At 42.4% G+C, this 23,243-nt stretch overlaps 1 protein-coding gene across 2 annotated transcripts in view; it reads left to right on the forward strand.

Moving 5' to 3' along the window:
- ADAMTS6 (ADAM metallopeptidase with thrombospondin type 1 motif 6) overlaps window positions 1–18,075 on the forward strand; it is a 350,370-nt gene extending 332,295 nt beyond the window's left edge. For both annotated transcript variants that reach the window (XM_073680240.1, XM_073680241.1), the window contains exons 23-25: window positions 2,461–2,637; window positions 3,386–3,542; window positions 11,277–18,075. In XM_073680240.1, coding sequence (XP_073536341.1) covers window positions 2,461–2,637; window positions 3,386–3,542; window positions 11,277–11,386 — 444 coding nt within the window. In that variant the 3' untranslated portion in view covers window positions 11,387–18,075. The remainder of the gene's footprint in view (window positions 1–2,460; window positions 2,638–3,385; window positions 3,543–11,276) is intronic.
- The last annotated feature ends 5,168 nt before the right edge of the window (window positions 18,076–23,243 follow it).

Genomic DNA, 23,243 nt, shown 5'->3' on the forward strand with positions numbered 1-23,243 from the left:
CATTTTCTAGCAATGACTAATGTGACTGGCTGGCATATGTTATTTAAAGGTGAGATCACAAGACGAGTTCAAGAAGGCAGCATCAGGTCAAGGGGTCAGCAAGGCTTTTTATGTTATAAGCACATGGAGACACATCGTTTTTGGGATTTCTTACATGATCGACTCCTAAATGTTTATTAAGCAGAGTTGCAATGTCTAACGTTGCTGCAGTGTTGGGGTGAGATTGGCCTTGGAACGTCTGATATCTTTGGCAGCAGCAAGCTAGGGGAGTAATTTGAGATTTCGATGTACAAGACGGCTTCAATGGGATTTTGAATATCTCAAACAGATGGTATGAGTGATCTATCAGGAACGGTTACAAGGAAAAGCTTTACTTCTAAATAAGAAAACAAAATGTTTTGATGACCGGGGGGGCTCCTTCTGATGTTGTGCAAGTCCTAGAGAACGTTTACTGAAATCTATCAAGACGACTGTGATGTATGATTTACCTGACATATCTGCAACATCTTTAAGAAAATTTCCACCTAACATATTCCCAAGAAATAAATCAATAACTTGTCAGATTGCATGACCAGCCTTACCGTATGTATATTTCTTGACTTTGGAGGAGCTCTACACAAGTAGCATAGCTGCACTAAGCTATCGTCTTGGGGTACGTGCAAACCACGTCTTACCAGGTGGGCGAACATGATGAGAGTTTCAACCGGAATCTGCTACGTCTTCTACGTCTTCTGTAGTGGGTTTTTCTTTTGGTTGTGTCCTGAGGACTCTCACAACGTTTGTGGCCGGCAGCGATTTTTTTTAAGCATTTTCCCAACGTGGAGTTTTATGGATGATTTTATCTTCACCTCCATTCAAGAAAGAAGACATAGCGGTTTTTGAAGCAAAAACACTGACAAACCACTCAAAATGACGCCCAGAGATATTTTGAGCAATCCTATTGACTGGTATTGTAAAGTATATAACGACTTCAGAGCAGAAGGTGCCTGAAGAATAGTCAGCGGACTTCTTTTAACCGAATGGCGTCTTTGAAAACCTAAAGTTGTTAAGAACAAAAACTCACTTTTACTTTTCTAAATGCTCAAAAGAATGAACATATTTCTATTGCTTTTTCAGTTTGGTTTTCAGTGTGTACCTGCCTGAAAAAACTTTCATACTGGCCAGACCCAACACCATAGAGCAGGGTTCTGGTTGTCTGAATTAGAAGTTTAGTTTTCCTATTAAGAGAAAGGGTTTTTTTCTCCTGGAGGAAAACTTATTTGCAAATTCAGTTTTCCCATGAAGCATTGCCACCAGCTAGATCTCTTAAAGGGAGTCTGTCAGCACAGAACGACTGTTCAAACCAGGTGTTGGTGCTTGGTGCACCCTCAGTGTGGCCAAACATTTAAGTGCACCTTCCTACATACTTATTTTTCCTCTCCACCCCCTTTTTTTCTTTCCTTGATTGACAGTTCTGGCATTCTGGAGCCAGAGAAGAGCGGAGATAGAGGGGAAAAAAGTAGGTGGGAAGCTGCAATGAACTGTTTGGCCACACCAAGGGTGCACCGAGCGCCTGTACTTGGTTTGAACAGTCATTCTGTGCTGATAGACTCCCTTTAAATGCGAACCAGTACCAAGAGTTAAAGGCATCTTATCCAGTCAGTCAATAAATGGCTCTGGAATGACAAGGTGCAAAAACGATGAAACTGCTGTATACAGATGACTGTCTATTTTTGTCTAGTATGATATGGTTTTCTTCCTTCTTGAGGGGAGTTCATTTGTATATATTTTTTCCCATGGAGCATTGCCAGTAAGTGTCCATACAACAGCTGGATCTCTTTAAAGTGGTTTTCCAGACCTGCGGTTCAAGTCTGCAGACACTGTGTGACTGCAGACTTGTGAATCCTCACAGCACGAACATTGCGCACTGTCGGCATTCTCCGGTGCCAGGAGCGGGCAGTCATGTTACTGCAAGTATGCATATTTCCGGTCACATTCCAACTTGACATGTCCATCCTTGCTCAATTCACTTGTGTTGAGAAAGGGCGTGCACATCTACTCGGTTTGTGGCTGTATGTATGCAAATTCCATACTTGCGGTCATGCGCTTGCTGCTTCGGGCATTGGAGATTCCTGACAGGGCGCAATGCGTGAGCTGTGAGGATTCACAAGTCTGCGGTGATATAGTGACTGCAGACTTGAACACCATGCCTGGAAAACTCCTTTAAAGACAACTGATACTTTCTGCCAGAAGACTGGAAAAAGAACAGATATATCCAGTCATATATATAAGGGAGCATGAATGTAGGGAATATGCAGCTACAGATCTTTAGAAACGTGTCCTAGATCTAAGGACCGGTATGTAAAAACAATCCGATGGCGCTCATAGTTAACCAGTAAAAAAAAAATTATAGGACCAGACTAGCTCTCTTATAGTATGAAATCAATGCACATTATTTAATTCAGATTTTTTTTTTCTAAGTGTACACCCAAATGTGGACCTGGATTTAAGCATCGAATCGTTCAGTGCAAAAGCAGTGACCTTTCCAAAACCTTCCCATCCACGAGCTGCAATGAAGAGAACAAACCCCCAGTCCGGATACGCTGCAGTTTGGGCCGGTGTCCTCCACCTCGATGGGTTACCGGCGAATGGGGGCAGGTAAGTAATCTGTAATATATATAGACTTTGCAAATATATCATTGCTTGTTTGCATGTGCAATATCGATTAGAAGATATAGACATACACAGATCCCCACGTTTATTGAAGTGAAACTTTCCTTAAAGGGGTTGTCCGGCCTTAAACTACAAGTCTGCAGTCACTCTATGTGATTGCAGACTTGTGAATCCTCACATCGTACACTGTGAGGATTCTCCTGTGCCAGCGTCAGGAGCTGCTGGTGCATGACCACAATAATGTGATTTGCATACATGCTGTCACATGCTGACTAGACGTGCGTGGCCTCGCTCAATGCAATGCGCTGGACACGTCTAGTCGGAATGTGGCCGAAAGTATGCAAATCTTGTACCTGTTCACATGACCGCCGGCTTCCAGCGCCGACACCAGAGCATCCTGACAGTGCGCAGTGCGCGCCATGTGAGGGTTCTCAAGTCTGCAGTCATACAGAGTTGACTGCAGACTTGTAGCTTATGGCCAGACAACCCCTTTAATTGTTGTAAGGACACATTTTTAGTAATTATTAACCCTATTTATGGTACATTTTGGGTTCTGAAGATCCCCATATTCATGAAATTGGAAAGACTCAAAATTTTCATAGAGACCTAGAGTTGAATTCCTGTTTCTCGCAGAGCGGTTCATCTGATGTTAGCTGGAGATGTCTCAGACTTCAGAGTAAGTTGCGTAAAGTGTATATAACGACTTGTCGCCTTCTTTTTCTGTGTTCTTCAGTGTTCTGCACATTGTGGTCTGGGCCAGCAGATGAGGACAGTGCAGTGTCTTTCATATACGGGACAAGCGTCGAATGATTGTCCAGAAAGTGTTCGCCCCCTATCAATGCAACAGTGTGAAAGCAAATGTGACAGCAGCCCGATTTCTAACACAGAGGGTGAGTATGTGCCGCTTCTTGTCTATAGTGCCTGGTTCTCCTTGATCAGAGCACATGAAGCAAAGCATTGTGGTGACCGCTTCTTCCAGAGAAGGTACTGTAAGTGAGGAAATACTTCACAAAGCAGACGCGAGACAACGAAAAACACGCACATTACTGGTTTTCATTTCCTTCAACATAGTGAGTCAAGAGGGACCTGGAGTAGACTAAACTATTTCATGGCTGCAGTAATTCTTTGTAAAATACTTGAAATATTACTGCAGCCACAAGCAGCAGATTTATGAGAACAATAGAGGATGCATGAAGGGTAAGAGAAGATACCATGCATATCAAAAGTGTGTGACATTGCAACTGTGCCTTAGTTCCGTAGTTACACATCCTGACTGTTCTACTACTTATGTAACATCTTGGTACCTTAGGGAATGTCGTTAAAGGATATTGACACCTTTAAGTGCATTTTTTTCCCAGAAATGTTTGCATTTTGGGCTAGAAATAATTTTTGCTATTATTTTTCATTAAAAATTTGCACCGTTTGGCTTTTTAAGCTCTTTGTTTCCATAGGTGCAGAATGAGTTAAGTGAAAATCCATCAGTGAGTTTGTACTAACTGGGAGTCTGTAACTCTTTTACCTGTCCGTCTTTTACTAAGCTCCTCTCAGCTGATTTATGACAACAAACCAAATTAAAGGAGAGCCGAACTTGCATGTAATCATATATCAATGTAGAGAAGCTCCATAAAAAATAGGTAAAAGCTTTGCAAACTCTCATCAGACCAAGCTCGCTGATAGAATCTTCGTTAACTTATTTTTTAGCCAGAAGTAGAGGCTATTGAAGGTAATTGAAGGTAAATGGTGCAAAATTTTTAATGAAGTCCAATTGCAAATATTGTTTTAAGCACAAAATATATATATTTTAAGTTTAAAAAAATGCCCCCGAAGGTTTCCATATTCTTAAAAATAAATTTTGTTTAACTCAAGAATATATTAAATAATTTTTAAGATTTTTTTGGTGCTTTTTTTCAGTTTACAAATAACTATTTATATTTAAAATAAAACCAATCTTGGAATCTTGCAGTTTTTATTCTGGCCACTGAGCTTCTTAACACACTGACACTTCCTAACTATAGAGATCACTTTTCAGTAGTCGTCTCATTATCGTCACAGGCAGAAGTGGATAGCCCCTTTAACGGTCTGTTAGTGATGTTTTCTAGGACAAGCTTTTTATTTTATGTAACATTGGGAGAAATCCCTTAATTAGATGGGCAGTTTTTATTACTTGCACATTGTAACTATGGGATTTTTTTCCCTTCGTGTAAATAATGAAGGACACACCATTGGATAATGTAGAATTAAAGAGGGCCTTTCCCCACTTTTTACATGCCAAACTAGCTACAACATAATAAAGGAGCTGAAGAACTGAATAAAACATAGTTTTTATTTCTCATATCCATTACGGAGATTACCTTGTAATGTTTAGATGCTAATTTCCCCTGGACTAAAGTGCAAGGGGGCATTAACATAGATTCTTCACTAGGGGTGTTTACTTTTTCCCCTGCTTGATTGCGCCCAATCAGAAGAAGGCAGCATAATAGAGGGGTAAAAAGCAAATGCCCCCAGAGAAGCTTGGATCTGTCTTTCTCACGGTGATCTTGTAAGACTCAGATGTCTAATCAGGTCACACTGAGATCTCACTGCCGACACTTGAGTAGGAGAGCTGCTCTGTGTGTCATTACATAAAACACTCTGCATGTATCCCTGGCATAGGGCAATAATGCCCCGATACCTGGCATAGATGCAGAATGATGAATGTGACACGCTGCAGCTCTCCACTGTCTTATCATTCAAGAAGAGGAGACTGGTGGCACGCAAACTGCCTGCCACATACACTGCTCTTCATTTATGCGAGTTACCAGGGCATCATTCTCTGATTCCTCAGATGGATCCAGACACACCACAGCTTTCTTCCTCCTCTCCATGTACTTCTCCTCCAAGTAAGCGTCAGCAGTGAGATCTCAATGTGACAACGTTAGACATGTGAGTCTTACCAGATCACAGTGAGAAAGCCGGTTATGAACTTCTCTGGGGCATTTTGTGACATGCAGAAGTAGTGCTGTTGCTTTAAAAGCATCCAGCAACTATTAGAGGTAACACAAGCACAGGAGACAGGAAGTGTTGTGCTCCAGAAGCATCCAGCAACTAGAGGGGTTAACACAGTCACAGGAGACAGGGAGTGTTTTAGCAGAGCCCCAGGGGGATTGTGGGGAAGTTGTTTACTGTCTGGCTGGAGCCATAGAGAAAGGTGGTGTGTGATCTGTATCTCACAGAAGACAAGGGAACAGAATTCAGGTCAGGAGGGAAGCTAAACACAGGTCAGAAAGACTCCCTGAGCTAACAGTGTAGAGTATCATCGGGCAGAAAGATAAGGACTAGAAGGAATCGTGTCATAGGGATCTTCTCCCTCATCAAACCCTCCCCCCTTCATCTCCATGCAGGATAAAGAATCCTGTGTACTAGTGAGTGAAGGAAAAGCCTATGGTTATGTATGCATAGAGCTGTGCTGCTAAGAGATCTAATCTGTGCTGAGTTATGCTACTGAAGAGACTGACGTTTACTGTGCCTGGTTTATGAGACTGTACTGTAATGAAGATTGTTGCTGTAATATCCCTGAATTACACTGGCCGTGCTTCAGATTAAATTTCACTGTTAAACTGTTGAAAAAGACTCTTGTCAGATGTGTCTGGTCAGCAATTGAATCTATCGTGTGCCTGAGAGAAGCTGCAGCCTATGGTCGCCCTGAGTAACGGTTCCCCCAGGATTCCAACGAATTCATGAAACCTGTCTTGCCCTATCGGAACCTAGCGGCCTGCGTGTAACAATTTGCATTTTTTCCCCTCTTATTATGCTGTCTTGTGATTGGGCAACATCATGCAGGAAGAAAAAGTAACCCCCCCCCAGATAAGTATCCCTGCTAATGCCCCCTTGGTTCAGGAAAAAATTGGCATTTAAACTTTACAAGGTAATGTCTCCGCAATAGAGAAGAAATGGGAAAAAATAAATAAAAACTACATTTTCATCAGCTCTGTAGTCCCTTTATCATGATGTAGCCAGCGTATCATGTAAAAAGTGGTGAAAGGTCCTCATTAAGGAGGCAATATTGCAGACCAATTATTAATATCGATCTGTGTGTGCAGAAAGCCTGAAATCATGTCGCCCAGGAATACTTCGCCCTATAATAGTTTTGACCTCAGAGCGTAGAAGAATGTAACGGGGTGAAGGATTGTTTATTAGTAGGTAATATTCTGTGGTCATTTCACTGCTTAATTTATGTAGTTGGAGCCGGTAGAAGGAGGGGAGAATCTGACACGTCCATTGTGAGGATTACGTTACATATTTGTTGAAAGTAAAGTGCAGACAGTGAACACCGCAGGATTTTTATGTTACCCATAAACATTTGTGAAATATACATAACCACCACAACCACAATATGCAAGTCCTCCTGAGAGTAGAGTCTGCTTCTGCTTCACGTTGGATAGTTAGTTTTCATATTTTGTTTTATTCTAGTCCTCTGTTTTTAAAGGAATACTGTAAAAATGACAGAACACATTCCAATGTGTCCACATCCCTAGATGGGCCGACATTGTTACTCCTCATTCCTACTGATCTGCATTGTTTTCTCTCCTGTCAGAATCTTTGAGCTAATTTAAAGCATATCTGTCTCCAGATTTAACGATGCATACTGTGTATGTTACTACATCGATGTCTTAGACTTTGATCCTGGTGTACTTACTTTGAAAATCCATGTCAGAGTAACTGTGTAATCTATTTTTTATTTATTTTTTTTTAAGTTTCCCTCCCCAATATCAAAATGAACATTTTATGAGCCTAGCTCATTTATTTCAGACTTATGCAGGCATTCTGATGTTGCCAGCTTCATCAGGTCCAAGAGAGCTATTTAATAATGTGACAGGTCCACTTTAAATCATAGTTGCATGGAGTTATAGGTTGAAAAAAGACAAAGGTTCATCAAGTTCAACCTTTCTCCACCAGTTAGACATTGTCTATCGGCAAATTATTTATAATCCACAATGACATTTGTTGTGAGAAAAGCATCCAGACCTTTTTTTTTTTTTGAAAGCTGCTATAGTGTCGACCATTACTACCTCTTGTGGTCGGCATTCCACAGTCCAACTGCTCTAACTGTAAAGAACCCTTTCCTGTTTCGCTGCCGGAATCACCTTTCCTCCACACATAATGAATGTCACCTGGTCCTATGTAAACCATGAGGTATAATCATGAGGAATAATAAAAATGTGTATGTCATGGAAGCAGTACCTTCCTGCTGGTGTTTCGATGTAAAACTCTCGAAATCACTGTTTAAAAAATATTTGCTATTATTTAATTCCATTGCAAAAGAACATTTGGCAGCAAGACTTGCCTTATTGTGTTCCCCAGGCAGTCATCCATGCCAATTAAAAAAAAATTGCTTGCCTAAAAATTCCCATTTTAGTGTTGTGGACCATCATTCATCTTCCCCGAGTGCAGGGAGAAAGGTGCTGGCTGTACTTCTGGTACCAGAACCTCTGGGCTCCAGACAGTAATCGCTCTCAGGGTCAGTCATACAATTGGTGTGACCTGTGCAGCCGCACAGGGGCCACTTCTTCCTAAGAAGCAGATAGAATTGTGCATTATGATGAGCTATTGGGCTGGAAAGGGCCCATATATTGTTCTTGCACAGGAGCCCTCTTCTGTCTGTGTCCGTCACTGATCCCTCTAATGACCATTAGGTGTCATGCACATTACAAATGTGGGAGAAAGACGCTTATTCGCAAAATAATGCTTCCTGGAAAATAAGGTATGCAAAGAAGCTTTCAAATAAAAGGGGATAAAAAAAAGCTAATTTACATATCTTATTTCAAAAGGAAGCATTGCCTTTGGCTTTTTCCATAATAAGAATCTTTACATCCTAAATCTATATCACAGGTCTATCTCCCAGCTACCAAGTATTTTACCTTACAATTATAGGGGGTGATAACCCCAAAACAGCTCACTTCTGATGGGTCTCTCTTTATTTTAGAGGGTTGTGTTATATCCTAAGTCAGTTTTGAAGGGTTAGTGGAGTGTTGGACGTCATCTTACAGGGCAGGTACTTCTGATAGGTGGCACTACAGCTGCAGCAGTTTTCTTTGTTTTTGGGGTGGGGGGGGAAGCTAATTTGCAAATAGCATTTTGATATTTTTGTAATACGGAGTGATAGATACACTATACAGTAACATTCAGCCTCCAGCACCACATGCATTATGCATACCCACAATACTGTATAGGTTTTTACATAAAAAACCTCTGCAGGTATCACAGCCGTGCAGAGGTACAGTGAGACCCGTAAGTAGCATATGCTACCATACTACAGCCTCATGTAGCATCAAACTTGTGTCCAAAGAGCATGCAGATCCCAGCATGGCTTCTTCATATTTTGGTTGTGCTTCATAACCTTTTAAACCCAGTAGAACATTAGAAAAAAAAGCTCAGAAGGAGTCTTTAGTATGGCTTAAAGGGAATCTGTCAGCAGGTTTTTACTATGTAATCTGAGAACAGAACAAGGTATGGGATACTGATTTCAACGATGTATCACTTATTGGGCTGTGTGCTGTTGTTTCTTCACAATGAGTGTTTTATCAGCAGGTGATTATCACTTCAGGACTACAGCCAGCATGACTCCTGGTCCAACTCCGCCGCCAGCACTAATTAGCAGCTCACTGTCAACATACAATGTACACAGAAAGCTGCTAATCAGGGGTGCTGAATCTAAAAACTGATTGTATCACAACTATTGCACCCAGTAAACTAAGTGAGACATCTCTGGAATCAGGGTTTCTTGTCCTACATTATGCTGCTCTCAGATCAGGTCGGACAAACCTGGTGACTGATTCCCTTTAACCAGAGACCAGTGCTACCATTGAAATCTCTCTGCCATAATTGCCTCCGTCCTACCTTGCCAATCAGTTTCTGAAGTACTGGTCTATAATATGTATCAGGAAAATAGACATATAATAAAAAATAAAAATAAAATTTGCCTTTGTCCTTTTTATGTTTTAATGTTTTTTTTTTTTTTAGAAAAACCTAAGCGCTCATGCCAACATGTACTATGTGAGACAAAACCGAATAAATTCACAGGACACTGGTTTATCACAAAATCTGCAATCTGTGCGCTACAAACTGCCTCCTACTCACCAGAATCGAAGACACCTCTTCTTATTTGTAGGCCTGGAGTGACATCATCGTTGTGTTGTGGTGTGATGTCACACCGGGCTTATTAATCAGAAAAGGCGTCGGGGATTCTGGCAGATGGGAAGCGGCTCTCAGGGTATCCGTCCGGTAGCCATGGCCTACTGACGTGGCAATTGGACTAGGTTCCTGCGAATGAATTCACTGATCTTTATTACTGACACATTATCATATGGTTTCTCTATACTTTCATGACCCCAGTTCTGTAGAATTAGGACTTTCAGACTCCATACCTGTATTATTGGTGCAAAGAATTGCAGTTTACCAGACCCATAAAATCATACCTTGAAAATCTTTCTCTTTCTATCCATTGTGTTAGAAGAACAGTATCTTGGACGCTATCAAACAATTTGCCTATAAAACGCCTCATAAGACCAGAAAGTTTCCAGTCTCGGTTGCAGGAACCCATCTAGGAGCGTCTATAGACAGCTGATATTTCCTTCCTTGGCGTGATCATTATTTTGTGAACTCTATAGCTCTCCTTAGGTTCCTTTTCCTAATTCCTTTGTCGCATTCAGATCCCCATAAAATGCAGGATATTGACTTTCTCCCAGGCTCTGAACAATCGGTTCCGCATATAGAATGATAAGCTTAGTTACAAGTGTAATTTATAGCCAGTTATAACACCCCAAATGTAGCAGATGCTTTTGTGCTTGGCAGCTTGATACGAAAACCTTCACGTCTTCTGTAGAAGACATTTTTATGGTCCAATTTCTATCACTATCAGTAGACTTTGAAGAGGAATTTTGATCATTTTTATGTAAACTAATGATCGTTTAAACCATAACTAATTGAAGTGACAAGTAGAAGTGCTGGTGTCCTATGCAAATCCACCAAACTTGCTTTGTTCCCATCCTATTCAAGTCAGAGGAGAATCTCCATTCAGTAAGAATCACAGGAGCAGAATATTTAAAAAAAAACAAAAGAAAACACAAATTGTGATTTCTTTAGCCTCCGAGTCATGAGCGGAACATTTAAATCAGGACATTGTTATGGTCCTTGCATCTCCTCACCCTATTTTCTAACATTTAGCAGCTAAAAAAAAAGTTCAAAAATATTCTTCCAACAGGCACAAAGTCCAAGAAAGTAATCCTTGTCTTTGGATAAGTGTTTTTTTTATTTAAAAAAAAAATAAAAAAGAAACCTGTATTTCAAATGAAGAACATTTCCCATGAATTAGTATCCTGTAGCTGCGGCCCCCTAGACTGACTCTTGGGCACAAGATTGCTTCAGAGTGTGCATGGGAAAGTGAGGGCACACAAACCTTTTCAGAAGATTTTAGAAGCATCTTAGAACATTGCTTCGTTAGAGAGAAAACGGAGCTTTTTAGGGGTACAATACAGCGACATACAGAATGTGTATGGGTTCAAAATATGAAGTTGTTTAAATGAACAAACCTTACAAGGGAATGTGAATTCACCACCGTATGTATTGTGTCCTCTTCTGTTTTGCAGAGTGTAAAGATGTGAACAAAGTGGCTTATTGCCCGCTGGTCCTGAAGTTCAAATTCTGCAGCCGAGCGTACTTCAGACAAATGTGTTGCAAAACTTGCCAAGGACATTGACCCATACCACAGCCTGACAAAGAGAGAGTATTGTGATCCATGGTCAAAACAGCGACCACTCCTCAGAAGGACGCTGAGGAATGAGATGGATGTCCTTGAAATGAGATAACCCTGTGTACAACATAACCACTCGTCAGCCACAACTGACAGGATTTCAATAGTATTTAACTTCTGTGAAGTGAATTTATTATCCAAAGTGCTGGACACCCCAACAAGGAGGAAAGCCAAATTGGAACAATGTCAAACAGTCGAACAGAGCAGACTATGGAACGTTTGTGTTCGCACAACTACCACAATTGCCAAGCTTACCTCCTTGAACCATTTTTATTATGGACTTACAAATGACACTGAATCAATTTGTATTTAAACTTTATTCTTTTTTTTTTTTTTTTTTTTTTTTTTTTTTTTAATGTAGCTGTTATGACTTTTGGTCTAAAAAGAGAGAAAATTCTTACGTCATAGCTAAAAAAAAAAAAAAAAAAATTATTAAAATATTTTATCTGTTTTACGGCACCACAGTTTAAGTTATAAGAATGGGCTTTGAAATGTTATTTAAAAAAAAAAAAAGCAATTATAAATCCAAAAACTAAAATAAGCGTATGTTGTTACTCTGCCTGAATTCTTCAGCGTTTTTCTGTAATACTGCTGTGAAGCAATTTACGTATATTATTTAAGATTATAATGGTATACAGTCGTCAGTATTCAGAGGTGCATCATTGAAAGCCTGCACGTCCTATACCGGAGATACATTTATAGCGATATATAGGTGTAAGTGAGAAAGAAAAAAACTAAAATCAGCTCAGAAAGATTTTTTTTAAATGACTTTAGATTATACAGAGCACAGTGGACCTCAGTTACAAGGGTCTAAGCCCCCAAATTTGAGACCTTGTTTATGCATTTGCACTGTAATAGATAAGCACATAAAATAATAAGAATTACTGTATAATACAATGTAACACTCCTAATGATTTTAACTTTATGCAAGCAAACTATTATTTTTAGGCCGGGGTCGAGAATCAGGCTAATGTTGCTCAGATCAGAGTCTGTCAGAGTTTGAGCCGAGGGTCGTCTTACTGTGATCAGCATGAGAGAATTGTATCACAGGTGTGGAGAAGACGGAGAACTTAATTTCTACATCTTCTCCATTTTCTTTGTCTGCAGATGACGGACCGCACTCAGATGACATCCGAGTGCAGTCCGATGTTTGACACGTACCTATAGGCTTATATGGGTGCGTGTTATCCGATCATCAGATGCACTCACAGCATGCTGCGTTTGTTTTCTCATGCCGAAACATTTGTCATATCATAAGGATATACCAGAAATGACTGATAGGTGGGGGTCCCACCTCTGGGTACCACATCTCCCTCCAGAACGGTGGCCCCTCGATTCCAGATTCTGGACAATATCTGACTATGGGCCCGTATTTTCCATCTAAGTGCGATCTGACAAAACATCGAATCACAGTCGGACCAATGTTATTCTATGGGGCTGTGCACAAACTGCACATGTCCAATTTTCTCCTCTGACTGAACGTGTCCAAGGAAAAAATTGCAGCATTCCCGTTTTGCATCTGAAAATCAGATCGCACTCAGCCATGCAAGTCAATAAGTCTGTGGAAAAAAACGGACTGCACTTGGATAACATCTGAGTGCAGCCCAATTTTCATGGAGTAAATGGAGAAATAATTTTACCATCTTCTCCTCATTTGAGAAAAATGGAGCACACTATGCACACTCTGATCAGAGTATGATTAGCCTAATCGGCCCAATGTTCTTGGATGAGAAAATACGGTTCTATGACCCTAGCCTTATAGTGAGTGGAGAGGTGGTGAAGCATGCTCTGTAGGAACTCTGAATACAGAAAAGCAAATACTCTTGGCTCTATTCGGAGCTCCCATTGTGAATGTCATCACCTCAACACTCACTTGTGGTCGGAACAATGGAGCCAGTTCTGGAGATAGGTGCTGGTCCCACCCCTAGGATCCACACCTATCAGACATTTATGGCGTGTTAAGTGGATAGGCCATAAATGTTTTTGCTTTGCATGATTTTTAAAAGGCAAAACTGGGATTGTATCCAACAAAGACCAGGAGTCTCCTGAATTAAAACAGTCTGCTTTCTTCCACTCCTGTGTTTAGTCTGTGTCTGGTATTATAAGTAAATGGAAATGTACAATAGGAGAGTAATCACAGACGTCACCCTAAGACAAGAGTGGTGGGTGCTGTTTCTGAACATAAAAAGTAGATGGGATTGAGCAGCAATAACCGGCAAAACGATAGGAGAAGAGACATAAGACCACCCCCAAAGATCCTCTGTTTTGCACTGGTGTACAATACGATGGTCTAGGTACTGTGCAATGTCGGCCTTTTTGTAACCGAAGTCCACTGTGTGTAGTCACCCATTTTGGTAATGTGAAAAATGTAAGAGAGCAGTTGTCATTGGTGCTATCTTTCTTATTAGGTAAGAGAAATGTATTTAAAACAGGTTTAATTTTTCCCTACGGAACTGTAGTTTTCATTGTCTATTGTCCGCTGCATAGTTCAGTGTGAAGTATAAATATGTCCCAAAAAGAACATTTTTTTTAACTGCTACCAATTTGCCAGGTATCCTGATCGCCTGTCAGAATGCTGCCATCTTTGTATCTAGCGGTCAGAAAATGTATAATGCAATGTTAATTTCCCATAAAGTCTTAATCCTTGGAGAAGATGCATTGTGTGTTGAAATAAGTGAAAACTTAATTGATATTTTCAATGTAATTAAAGGGGTCTTCCACTATAGGGGAGTTTTTTTTTTTTATTAAATGCATTTTTGGGGGGCTTAAAATAATTTTTACAATTGGGTTCCATTCAAAACTTTGCACTGCTTGCTTTTCATAGTCTCTTTGCTTTCCATGCACATTTAATAAATAAATTCTAAATCAGCGTGAGAGGAACAAACTCCTCCTCTGACTTTTATAGTGGGCTGACTGACAGATTCTCCGTTAACTCATTCTGCAGCCATCAAAAGACAGTACACCACAGTGGATATCTAAGGCAAACTGTGCAAAATTATCCATGGAACCCAAAGGCAAAAATAATTTCCAATTAAATGCATTTAAGTAACAAAAAAAAAAAGGCCATAATGGTGGACAACACCTTTTAAAGGGCTATTCTCATAAAAAAAATGTATGATATATTCACATGAAGTGTGTGCTGGTATTTTCTAAAATCTCATATGGTGAATAGAGAGGGTGGCATACAGGTGCACCTGTAGATCCTCAGCGGATGCAAGATGGGTGTAAGCTCTTGAGATCAGGTTGGACCTGCATATGTCAGTTATTCAGAGAATTTTCTGTTGATAAATCATAAATGTTTAAGATGAGAATACCCCCCTTTAAGTGACGTATTCCGTAGAATGATAACGAGACAGATTCGCAATGTGGGAATCACTGACCTGGCTAACTTTAGTGTTATAATGTTCTTCATTGCTCTACGTATGCTGAAGTTAGTGCTGTATAGTGTCATCATTTACACCGGCTCCTCACTTTCTAGTATGAATCCTATAAACTAATATTTATGAGACAAGGTTACTTGGAATTGTTCATATCGCAGCTCGTCTTATAAATATTGGAGGAGATATTTAATATATTAGACCACAATATTGTGAAGTCCTAAAGCACTTTATTTTTTATGTGCTCCATGTACATCAGTTTGTGAACTTGGGTAATCATTTTAAGGGTTTCCTGGTACATCTCTTATCCCTTTGTAATGGAGCCATATGTTGCACCTAACTTTCTACAGATACAAATATACCCCATTGTGATGAGGATTGATAGCGTTCCTGTATCAGATCAGTTCAGATCTCAAGCAACAAGTATTTTATTACACCCCCAGAAGAACGGGGAATTGCTGCGTACATTACCTAAGAAAGAAAGTATTAGAATTGGAAATAACAGAGTCCTAAATTATGGATTCTCCAGAAGTCCTTGAAAGCTGGCTCTATCCAATTACCTATACTTTTAAAAACAAGAGAAAACTTAACACAGACACACCTCTATATAACCTACAACGCCCTGTTTATTGCTTTTATGAATAACACTTCTAAAGTTAATATTACAATGTTAAATTATCAAATATATATGAATTGTCAAAATAATCAAACCAAAGTATAAATATTTACCATAGCACAGTATTTTTGCCTTAAAACCTGTATTAGACTCAATTTTCACCAGATACAAGTCTGGTGAGGTCCCAGTATTTTTGATAACTTGTGCTGTCAAATATTTCCATAAAAATACCTAACGTGAGTAATGCCATTAATGTGAATAGAGCCTTACCTGGGTACATCAATATGTCCCTAATCTTGAATATGGCAAGCTGCATCACACACGTGATTTGCAAATTTCTGTGTCTTAGTACATTTACTATGTTATCACATATGGGACTAAAAAGGCTGTACCCACCTAGGTAAAACCCTTGAAAAATCCTCTTAAACAATTTTATTTGCCCACGTTTAAAATGGCAACCTTTAGTGTTTTATTGGATGTCACAAATGAAAATCTTGGCTTCAAAAATTTCATTAAAAATAAATTAAGCTGTGGCCGCGATCTGTTTGATGGTGCCAAGTAGACTCATTAAACATGGAAGGTTTATCTGACATTCGGCTTTCATGATGTTTCATAGTGTTTTCATACTTTACATAATAGACAAAGTTAGTTTTTTTTTTACACAGTAACTGAATTATTTTGAAGAAACACAGAAAAAATGTAATATACTTGGCTATTTGAGGATCTTCATCATTTTTTAAATGGACAGATCTAAATTTATATATGAACCTCATCATCATATATTCCAATCTCTAGTTAAAACTTTTGAGTTATATTGGCATTAAAACTTTTTTGCCTGCCGATTATGAAATACCATCTGAACTTTTTTTCCCATTGGTGTGCAATATGTGAGCAAAGAACTCCAACTTTCAGTTTGGGGCTTTTGAACTTTGCTGGCTTTAACAAATAGTAATTTAGACCTACTTTTCTCAAAACAGATGGTAAATCAGGATCCTAACTGTATTTTGTTTGTATGGTAATTGGAAAGAGTGATTGCACAAATCATGTGCTGATGTTTTGTGCTTCCATTGGTCTGCCAGTAGGCCTCCCGCACACATTAGACTAATGTCAGCCATACCCACTGATATAGACAGATTCGGACGACTCTTTAATGTGTATGTGGGCATTAAAGGGGTTTTACGGACTAAAACTACAAGTCTGCATTCACTTCACGCGACTGCAGAATTGTGACTCCTCACATCGCTCGCACTGGGTGCTGTGAGGATTCTTCGGTGCCGAAAACGGGAGAGGAGGGGACGTAACCACAAGTATTTGATTTGTATACATGTGGTCACATGCCTACTAGACTGTATCTGGCCTCACTCTATTCAAGTCTAGTAGGAATGTAGCTGGAAGTATGCAAATAGAATACATGGGGGGTCACATGACCAGAGTGGCTACTGGAGAATTCTCACAGTGCGCAGTGACATAGTGACTGCAGACTTGTAGCCAAAGGCCGGACCACCCCTTTAATATAGTATATTTATAAATAGTTGAATCTCTAATTGGTCTCTGCTCTATACAATACCCATAAGTTTATAGGTATTGGACCCTAAAATGTTAGTCATTATAAATTATTTCCTTGCAATATTCGGGAATCTCTAAGTTAAAAATACCTCCAAAATGTATAATACAAGATGATATTTATTGCTTTTTTGCTTTTTCGTTTTAGCCTTTTTTTTTTTTAATCTCGTAGTCAAAGCTGATGTATTGTGGAGCCCCGTATATACCCCCCCAAGGTCACTCACTGATGTTACAGCTCATTACTCTTTGGAAACTTAATGTATCAGGAAAGTGAGATACATGTGTTGTGTTCATTATCTGTATTTTCTAATGTGAATTAGCAAAATAAAAAATTAAATAGTAAAAAAATAGGAAATAAATTAAAATCGTTCCATGCACATACACAATTTGTGACAATCCTGATAACTCTGATGCTACCTCTTGGCACAATGTTTGATATAGGACTGAATAAAAAGACTTACCGTATTTCGCAGTTTGATACTGTAGAGGTATCCAGCCTTGCGGTTTCTGATGCTGGATTGCCTTTGATGTAAAGAGTATAATTTGTGACTTGAGGGCCTGTTTGCATTTATTGGCAAGTTTAATTGAGTTTAATTTTATTATTATTATTGTATTTTAGGCAATAACTTGTTTAAAGTTGAACATTTTTTTTACCTCAAAGGAATGAAATATTAACGGTTTATACCAATATATTTTACTTTATCTTTGGTGCTGAAACAATAGGATACAGTGTTGTGTATTTTCAGGGCACCGGACCCAAAATGTTGAAATGTAACGAGACTGCAAACATTTTTTTTGGTATCTAAAGGCAAAAAATAAAAAATAAACTCGTAAAAATTAGACTTTACCTGATGCTGCTGCTACAGAATAGTAACATGGTACTGAAAAAATAGGTTTCAATTTTTTTTTGTTTTTTTGTTTGGTGGGGGGAGGAGAGTGGTTGTAGGCCAAGTAATTCTAGGAACTGGAAGTATTGCAAATCTTTTTTTTTTTTTGGTGCTAAGGCTTCCATTCCAGTTTTGGCAAACGTATAATTCTTAATGGTGCATACACCTTAAAATGATCAATTTCATTATCAACTTTATTAATCGAGTGAACGTCGTATAGCTATCATTAACATAACAGAATGGAATTACCCATGTATTATTGTGATTAGTTGCTTTTTATTTTGTACTCAGTATTAATTTGGTACACTGTTACTAAAATGTTTGGCTTTCTTTTTTTGTAAATTATATCCTAATTTATTACCATGTTTCCTAACACCTGTTCTCCATTTGTTGTGTTGAATTAAATATTTGTAACACGGTTACATGTGACACCAGACACCATTTAAAATAGATATAATTGTAAAATAAAAAACAGGAGCTTTTGAGAATGATTGCATGGCTAAGCTGTAATTTCATTCTTTATAAAATACATACGTTACACATAGATTTTGAACTGATAACGGGGTTGAAACGTTCATTCATGGCCTGTTTAACCAAAAGAAAAAGTATGGTGGCAATTTCTGTGATGAAAATACCCTTTGTTTACTTAATGTCCACGTTTATAAGGCCAAATTGTTACAACTCTCCGTATATGGTGCCCATCTTTGCATTCCGTTAGGGTAAGGGTCCTAATGGTCTTACTTGAAGGAATGTGGCATTCAACATTTTTTTCCCAGGCAGGTCTGATCACTTTTAAAGGTGCCTGAAATTTATGTTGAATTTTTGGTATTTCTTAAAGCACTACACCAACAGTTTTTTTTATTGTAACGCTGGAGTGGTGCTTTAAATGTAAGCCCCCTGTCTGATACTCTCCTGCCACCTTCATCTTTTTCCAGATTTGCTCCCGTCGGTCTCCAGTGAAAAGAGACCTGCCGGCAGCTCCAGTGTTTCACGGAGCGGCACAAAGGCCACTTTTCAATGCAAGTCTATGAGAACCTGGTTCTGGCTTACATAGACTTGCATTGCACTCTTGTGACATAACTTCTGACTTCCAGCCATTCAGAAGCTGCGCTCACAAGATGGCACCATGAGACCGGAGCAGTGTCGAAAACCAGTGACGACGCCAGAGGGTGAGTATATGACCGGGAGCAGAGGGCTTACATTTAAAGTGCCACACCAGCACTGACAAAAAAGACAAAAACCGCTGGAGTGGTGCTTTAACCCATCACGACCTTTGACGCATCCATACTTCCAGGTCACCTGGTACTTACTGACCTTTGACGTATGGATACGTTATGGCGATCGCCTGCACACAGGAGCTATGTACTCGATCGCCGCCGGGTTTCAGCTGATTCTGACAGCTGCCACTCAGTGCCAGGAGCAGTGCTGCACCGCTCCGGCACTTTAACCCTGTGATGAACCTGTAGCCGCCATCTTGGTAATGATAAATCATATCCAGGGATGGCCACACTTCAGCAGCCCCCACCCTTGGGACCTTCTGTTAAAACGTCAACTAGATAGTTTCCCCCCATCCAGGCTCCTGTAAGATAAGAAGCCTACTTAACACTTGAATGCTAGGAGCTTCAAAGACTTCGAGAGGAAACACAGCCAGCAGGGGGGGGTGCTTCGTCTATCTGTACCTGACCATTTGTCCCATAGGACTAGTTTCTTTGTCTGTCACAAGCATGGAGGCATAAGATATAGAAACATGAAAAGTACACGCATGTTGCATGGGATGGGCCAATAAAAAAATATCACGGCGTCCCGGAGCCATTGCGCACACAAGCCTCCGCGGTAGACGTTTGTACGTGCTCTGGAAGCCAAGATATAGCGCGGAGCCATTCCTGAGGACCGTATGGTATCATAATTGATATCAAAAGGTCGGTTACGGCGGCCCGAATCCATGGGAACCCCTGGGGGTATCCTGAGACCATCCCAGAAGAAGTTATTGGGTTCCTTAGAATTTGGGCTTCTGATCGAAGTTAGACCTGAGGGTGGAGACTGAGTCAGCTGACCTCACCAGCAGTGGGCGGGACAGGGCAGGTAAGATAGCAGGACAGGCAAGAGACAAGTCAGTCTTGACCCAAGAGTGGTGTGCTGAACATCTGAGCACCAGCTGAGGCCACCAAGGGGAGGAGCAGTTTGACCATGCGGTGGTAGGCCTCAGCCTGTAACAAAGAACCGTGCCTGCGACCGCAGAATCCTCTCCCTGCGTCACAAGAAAATCAAGAAACCGGTAACTGATATGCTGTGGTGATTCTGTGTGTTGTATTCCATTGTTGTATAGTTTAGCCTGACCTTATACCTGTGTATATTTAGTGGTATATCGTGTATCTAGTGTATTATTATAATCAATTACCTCAAGTAATTGTGGGCCTGCCTTTTATTCTGCATAACGAACGCACGTCCGTGTGAGCTCGGCTCAAGCCAAAAACGCTACCCAGGGTTGGTTCCTGACCCGATATAGGCCCATTCACGGACTGGGCGTATATCTAAAATAGGGACTGGTGGCAGCATACCAACTGGGGATTGGGGAAGGCTGGTAGTGACGGTCGGAGGTTCAGATATATATATTCCTGGCGCGGCCAAGGAAGATATATATACCGCCCTCACTACAGAGGGCCCCGATACCCAGTAGGTTACAGGACAGTCTCTCTGGCGACCGCTTATCCTAGGTGCAGTTCCTTGACTGACCTGAGGCTAAGAGGGCGCTAGCGAGTTGTGCTGTGTAGTGACGTTGAAGGGATAACACACTACCGTGTTCCCTGCGCTGGTTGCAGCTTCCTGGCACTACTTTCTCTAGGTGCAGTACCTTGACTGACCTGAGAGGTAAGGGGGCGCCAGAGAGCTGCACCCACCGGCCGGCTTTCATCACATTGGTGGCAGAGCGGTGGGATTGCAGAATAATAGTGTTGTGGGACCCCTACTCCCAGGCACTAAAGACTGCCAGTGGTAACTTCCACTGCTGGAGTCTTAAGGTCAGCCCAACGTTAGACGGTCAGGCTAAAAGTATAACAAGGTGTGTGCAAACTCAGGGTTGCAGCGGTGTCGGTTACCAAGATGGCAGACGGCACCAGGAGCAAGACCCTGCAAGAGGCTAATGCTACGGTCCGTGTGGCAGGAGGGGAGGACATTGTTACTCATGGCGAGGAGGAGTCCAGCCCGGGCACCTCAGGGAGCCAGTCCCCAGTATACGGTCCCGCAGTGGGCTGCCCACCACCTACCCAGCCCAGCCTGTCCAGATCACAAGCCCTTTTACAAGCGGCTATGGCAAGTCTCCAGTCTCATGGCGATGCCGTCTACAAAACCCTCCTGGCAGCATCAGAGAAGGCAGCGGAGGAGGAGCGTGCAGAGCGGGCTGCGGAGCGGGCTGCGGAGCGGGCTGCGGAGCGTGAAGCTGCAGAGCGCCGGGAGGCTGCGGAGCGTGAAGCTGCAGAGCGCCGGGAGGCTGCGGAGCGTGAAGCTGCAGAGCGCCGGGAGGTTGCGGAGCGTGCAGAGCGAGCTGCGGAGCGCCAGCACCAACTGGACCTGGCCCAGCGGGGGCTTCCGCTAGAGCAACCAACCCATCAGGAGACCAAGTCGTCCAAAGTCCGAGCTGAGGACTTCCCTCTACTGGAGAAGGATGGGGACCTGGACTCCTTTCTGGTGGCATTTGAACGGACCTGTCTTCAGCACCATCTGGCCCGGGATCAGTGGGCCAGATACCTGACCCCCCGTTTGAGGGGTAAGTCCCTGGATGCCTTGGGGGACTTACCTGCCGGGGAGGTACAGAACTACGACTGCATCAAGCGGGCCCTGATCCGGCAGTACAACCTCACTCCCGAGTCGTACCGCCAGAAGTTCCGGAGCCTGCTGCGTGGCCCCAAGGACACCTGGACCGATCATATGCGGGCGCTGTTGAGAGCCGCAGAGCACTGGACCTCGGGTCTAGCGCTTACTACCCGCCAGGAGGTCCAGGAACTGTTCGTCACGGAGCAGTTCTTGTGGAACTGCCCAGAGGACCTCCGACAGTTCCTCCGTGACCGAAAACCAACAGGGGCTTCTGCTACAGCCGCCCTGGCAGACGAGTATGCCAATAACAGGGCGCCTGAGCTGAAGAAGTCTGCCAGCAGCACCTGGAGAGGGGGTAAGCCCAGTCATGCCCCTGTTTCCCCGGCCCCTAGAACACAAGGGGTGTATCCCCCTGTTGCCCTCTCCAGGCAAGGACCAGACGTAAGACGTTGTCATCTATGCAACAAACCAGGACACTTTAGGGCTGAGTGTCCCCAGCGCCAAAAGACCCCATCCCATTCCCAGAGAGCGCCCAATGTTTTGTGTGTGGGAGGGGGTGGTGGTAGGTCCCTGGACAACATCCAACCCGTCACCATAGGCCGTTCTGCGGTCATGGGACTGCGGGACACGGGCGCTGAACGAACACTGGTACGGCCTGAGGTGGTGTCCCCCCAGGACTTGGTACCAGGAAAGACTCTTTCCGTCTCCGGGGTTGGAGGCGTGGAGCCGGCACTTCCCGTTGCCATGGTGTATTTGGACTGGGGTGCCGGAAGGGGGATGCGGGAGGTGGGAGTAACGCCAAATATTCCCGCAAATGTTTTATTAGGGACCGACTTGGGGCGTCTAGTATCGCAGTATGTACCCTCTGAACCCCCAAGTTCGGCCCCCCAAGAGTGTATTGATTTGTCTGCTGCTAATGCCAACCATGTTGTATGTAGTGTGTGTCCTGCTGAGGAGGAGGGAGTGAAACCTGAGGGTAACACCTGCACAGACACAACACAAACAGGGTTAGTGAAAGCAGGTGGGGAGTGTGGGGATGCCCGCAGAGGTGCTCAGCCGGCGTGCCGTGACCTCTTGTCCTCCGGTGAGGGAGGGGGCGGGCAGGATTCTGTAGAGGGAAGCTCAGGGATGGAGAGGGGGGCAGCTACCGGCAGTGTAGGGCTCCCAGGGGTATCCAGGCTGCTGAGTATAGGCCCACTGCAGGGGGAGGAACAGGCCATGGGAGGTGGGGGTGTCCCAAGAGAGGAGCCGCCAGGTAAGACCCCAGGGCAGGAGTTCCCCACATCCGAGATGTCCAAAGGCCTAGGAAGCCTGCCTGATCGGGCGGCTTGGTCAGAAACAGAGGGGAAGCAGGCACTACCCACGGTCACAGCGGTCATAGCCGCTGTCACCAGGAGTGGGAGCGTCGGAGCCCAAGGAGCCTTGCAGAGGTCCGACGGCTTCCCCACTTCTGACCAAGTGTCTGCCGGGTCAGACAGCGGCCAGGTGACATGCCCGGAGGGGCTGACGGAGGATGTGGCAGTTTCGTCGATTCTGGCCACATCAAGTCA

Source organism: Phyllobates terribilis, unplaced genomic scaffold (assembly GCF_046119375.1).
Source record: "Phyllobates terribilis strain yellow unplaced genomic scaffold, ASM4611937v1 Scaffold_1__5_contigs__length_1240528914, whole genome shotgun sequence".
In the NCBI taxonomy this organism is placed as follows: domain Eukaryota; kingdom Metazoa; phylum Chordata; class Amphibia; order Anura; family Dendrobatidae; genus Phyllobates; species Phyllobates terribilis.